Raw genomic sequence first — 5,000 nt, 5'->3', positions numbered from 1 at the left:
TCTCTCTCTTGCATGTGGTTCAACTCGTGACCCAAGCTGTCAGTGACTGTCACTTGCCCTGTCTGGCTGAGCCACGTAAAGTCGATCGTTCAATGTGTCATTGTGACAAATGGAAATAAGCTCCACCGCAAGGACTCGAACCTTTGCCTTAGCGACTGCTTATTATGGTCTTTGGTTCATAATAAGCAGTCGCTAAGGCAAAGGTTCGAGTCGTTGCGGTGGAGATAATTTCCATTCGATGGTTTAACCCATTAAACTCCGATGACAAGATATCTTGTCATTTGGTCAAATAAAACAAAAAATCATAAAACACCAAAATGTTTGATCAAACACCAGAAAAATATGACGTCATTCCTCGCTTCGCGCGAGGAGTGACGTCATATTTTTCTGGTGTTTGATCAAACATTTTGGTGTTTTATGATTTTTTGTTTTATTTGACCCAATGACAAGAATTTTGTCATCGGAGTTTAATGGGTTAAGTCGGATCAATGTGGTGGAAGTTCACTTTTGCTCTCCTTATTTGTTCATTTTCATCGATTTGTTTATTCATTTTCATCTACATTTTATTATTATTATTATTATTATTATTATTATTATTATTATCATTATTAACACTATTATGACTTTTATTAGTGGTTATTGTTATTATTACAATCATTAATATTACTGGGCGTGGGATGGCGATTTTTTTTTTAGTTATTATTATTATTATAATTTTTTCATTCATTTCATATTATTTCTATTGGGTTCCACTCACCACGGATTTTCTAAAGAATAAGCATACTAGTAGTAGTAGTAGTAGTAGTAGTAGTAGTACTTATGATAAAACAAAAAGATGGCACACCAATATCATCAGCTTCCCAACCCTCTCCTTTACCCATTTTCCCATTCATATTTCCCATTTTCTACACAACCTCACAAAGCCCAAACTTGATAACCCTCACATCTTCAATACCAGGCCTCTAAGAAGAAAGTTCATTATTTCTGTTAAAAGCCGTTGAAATTCAAATTATCGCTCCTTCTCCTGCATAATTTACAGCTATGGTTGACGCTTGGCGAGCGACATTTGATAGCGCGTGGCGTGAACTGGTCCCAGGTCGAAAGACAGTGTTTCAACGAGTGGTACAACCCGGATGATGATGAGCTGGGTGATCAGATAGTCAAGGTAAGGCTATAAATCTAATATACATAAGTAGACTTACAGAAAAGAAACAGAGTGGGGGAGGTAGGCAAGGTGGGAGATAGAGAGAGATACGAGGAGAAAGAGAAAGAGAGAATTGCAAGAATACATAAGCAACAGACAACCTCAAAAGACCTTTGGGTCCATACTGAGGAGGTAGTGAAAGAAGAGAAGCCTTCTAGACATTGTGTGAGGCCAGAGTGTAGAATTCTTTCTAACTTTATCTAAGAAATGTCAATGGATGGGCTGTTGACAACGTCTTGTGGAAGTTCATTCCACACTTTTCTTTTTCTGTAACTCAAAAAAGTTATCAGAGGACTGTACAAGCTGAAGCCAACTTCAGACCATCATAGTTGCGAAATAGAATTTCCTACAGAGACAGACACAGAGAGAGAGAGAGAATAGTCGAGAAAGGAAAGGAAGTGTATTCAGGCCGTGAAAAAATGAATGAAAAAAGAGATGGGTAAAAGAGAGGAAAAGGAAATGGGAAGGGGAATTCTGAAAGGTGCGAAAGAATACAGAGATGGAAATAGAAAATGTAAAAAGGGAAGAGTGAAGAAAGAAAGAGAAAGAGAGAGAGAGAGAGAGAGAGAGGGAGAGAGAGAGAGGGAGAGAGATAGAGAGAGAGGAGAGAGAGAGAGGGAGAGAGAGAGAGGGAGAGAGATAGAGAGAGAGGAGAGAGAGTGCTAAGGGACTAAAGGAATTTGATATTGGTGTCTCAGGGAAGATGGGGGGAAGAGTGAAAGGAGAGGGGGAGAGGGGGAGAGGAGGAAGATGGGGAGGTTTTGGTGATCTTGTACCGGAAGGAAACAGAGGAGGGGAACGAGGTTGGGAAGGGGAAGAGGAAGATTAGGAGGAAGAGGAGGAGGACGGGGAGGAGGAGGAGGAGGAGGAGGAAGGAGTGGCAGAGTTGTGGGGTGAGAACGGAAACAGGAAGATCAATACGTTTGTACATGTCTGTATGTGTCTGGTCTCTGTAAATGTACACGTATGTGTACACACATGTACACAAGTGAGTACAAATATATACATGTGTGTACACACACACACACACTACCTGATGGAATGCACTTCATACTCCTGACACTATGCACTGTCACGGCTTGCTCGTGTAGTGGTTAGTGTCTAAGGTTACCACGGTGACGTACAGAGTACGCGCCACGCTTACGGTGTGAAATATTCTATTAATACTGCACATCAGTAACGTTCCCCTTAGGTAAGGGAGCGAGTGTGTGTTGTATTTAAGGTCATAGCATTACCCAAAATTTGGATACTATGTATTCTGAGCTAAAATCCGGAAGGGTAACAGCTGTCCATCACAAGTCCAACACGTGATCCAGGTGTGTTTATATCTAAGTATATGTTAAAGAATGCAGATATGTGTGTAATGAATGTATAGTTTATATTTATCTAACTGTGACTGTGGCATACAGGAAAATAGCAACGCTCGTGAGATCTTGCCTCTTACTCTCCAATTATGTCTCACCTCACCGGATGATCATATTAGGACGAGATCAGTCGCCGGTGGTCGGCTAACTTTATATGAAAAATGGAAAGAGTGTATGTATATACGAGTATATATATATATATATATATATATATATATATATATATATATATATATACATATATATACACATATGTATATACATATATATATACATATATATTTATATACATACACATATATGTAATTATATCTATGTATACATATATATATATACATATATATATATATATACATATATATATATATATATATATATATTATGTTCACGTACACAAAGGATTATAAAGGCGGAGCATGCCGACAGCAGACCTTTTGATCCATATCTAGGTCGGATTCGAAAAAAAAAAATCATATTAATAATAAAATAATAAATAAAGACTATAATAATGTAAATATTTAAAATACATAAATAAATGCATACGTATAGTTAGATAATAAACAAACAGGTAAATAGTAAATAATAACAAATTGACATATAACTAATAATAAATGAGAATCAGACAGACAAATGATAACAAAACAAAAACAAATAATATAAGATAAATTATAATCATTACAGCATCTTACTTAGGTATTTATCTAAATGATTCTTAAAGCTTCGAACTGAACTACATTGCACTACCTGTGCAGGAAGTTTATTCCATTCATTAACTACACGGTTGGCAAAGTTGTTTCTACCTACTTCCAAATTGAATCTATTTCCGGACAGTTTGAGACCATTGTTTCTTGTCTGATTCTCATTCAAAGTGAAAATTCTGTCACCTTTGATGTTGTCAATTCCCTTTAAAATCTTAAAGACCTGTATCAAGTCACCTCTGAGTCTACGCTTTTTTAGGGAAAACAGATTCATGTGTTTTAGTCGATTTTCGTATGATTTATTTTTGATATTTGGAATCAGTTTTGTGGCTCACCGTTGTACTTTTTCCAGTCTGTCAATGTCTTTAATGAGATTCGGTGACCATACGGAAACAGCATATTCCAAATGTGGACGAACTAACGATTTATATAGCTTGTTAATGAGTGATGGACTTTTGAAATCAAAAGATCGCGCAATCAGTCCCAGAATTTTATTTGCTTTCTCAGAGGCTGAAATACACTGCTTGGATGATTTGAGGTCGTTAATGATAATTACGCCGAGATCTTTTTCACTATCTACTTTTGTTAACGAATTTCCAAATAACTTGTACTCGTATTTACTGTTCTTTTTACCTATGTGCATTACCTTGCATATACTTGTGTTAAATTTCATTAGCCACTTTTCAGACCATTGCTGTAATTGATCTAAATCTTCTTGAATATCTAATTGGTTTGAGTGATCATTTGCCACTCCGCACAGTTTTGTATCATCAGCAAATTTGGAAACAGTAGATTTTAGTCCATGGTCTATATCATTTATATATACTATGAATAGAAGTGGCCCAAGAATGGACGACCACAAATATATCTATATATATATATATATATATATATATATATATATGTGTATATCTTCAGACTAAATGACAGAGAACAGAGTTGGGTTTTAAATAATAGGGTCAGGTGGCAACCATAGGGGGGAAGGGGGGAGACAATACAATGTGAGGAGGGGGGGTGACCTTAGCCCTATCGACCTGACCAACACATAAGGGTCAATCTGGCGGAAAGATCTCGGTGACCATTTGGGTTATCAATTTATCACATTTATTACCAACTATTAAAGATGAAAAAGTTATTTGGTTCAGATATGTAGACGATGTTTTGTGTTTCTGGCCTAATAACCATTCCATTGGTGATTTCCTTGTTAATCTAAATTCACTGGTACCCTCCATTAACTTCACTCTTGAGATAGAAAATAACAACAGTTTGCCCTTTTTGGATGTTGAAATAGAGATAATGGTACTCTAAAAACTAAAGTCTATAGAAAACCTACCAATATTCTTTCCTACGTTCATTTCTATTCCAATCACCACATCAATGTAAAAAGATCAGTTTTTATTTCCATGTACTTGAGAGCTTACAGGATTTCAAATCCTGAATTTATTGATGATGAATTTAGAACTATCCGGGATATTGATGAAAAGTTAAAATATCCTAATCATATTCTTAATCAATGTCACAACACCGCCAAGAAACCCTTTCACAAAACTTGCAATCAAGAACAAGAAAACCATAAACAACTAAATACACTTGTTCTTCCTTTTCATGAAAATTTTCTTAGTATTGTTAATCTACTCAAAAAATTGGATATCAAAGTAGCTTTTAAATATGACCACACCATTAAGAAAGCTTTAATTAAGAACAGCCCTCCTAACAACAACGGTGTGGTCTATA

General features: G+C 36.0%; 1 protein-coding gene across 3 annotated transcripts in view; it reads left to right on the top strand.

Moving 5' to 3' along the window:
* Positions 1–5,000, top strand: part of LOC143034396 (uncharacterized) — a 308,834-nt gene that overhangs the window by 240,017 nt on the left and 63,817 nt on the right. For all 3 annotated transcript variants that reach the window (XM_076200383.1, XM_076200382.1, XM_076200384.1), the window contains one exon: positions 1,040–1,165. In XM_076200383.1, coding sequence (XP_076056498.1) covers positions 1,040–1,165 — 126 coding nt within the window. The remainder of the gene's footprint in view (positions 1–1,039; positions 1,166–5,000) is intronic.

Source organism: Oratosquilla oratoria, chromosome 17, assembly GCF_046742065.1.
Source record: "Oratosquilla oratoria isolate Oo_2021 chromosome 17, ASM4674206v1, whole genome shotgun sequence".
NCBI classification, from domain to species: Eukaryota; Metazoa; Arthropoda; class Malacostraca; order Stomatopoda; family Squillidae; genus Oratosquilla; species Oratosquilla oratoria.
This window is presented reverse-complemented; position numbering and strand designations above follow the sequence as displayed.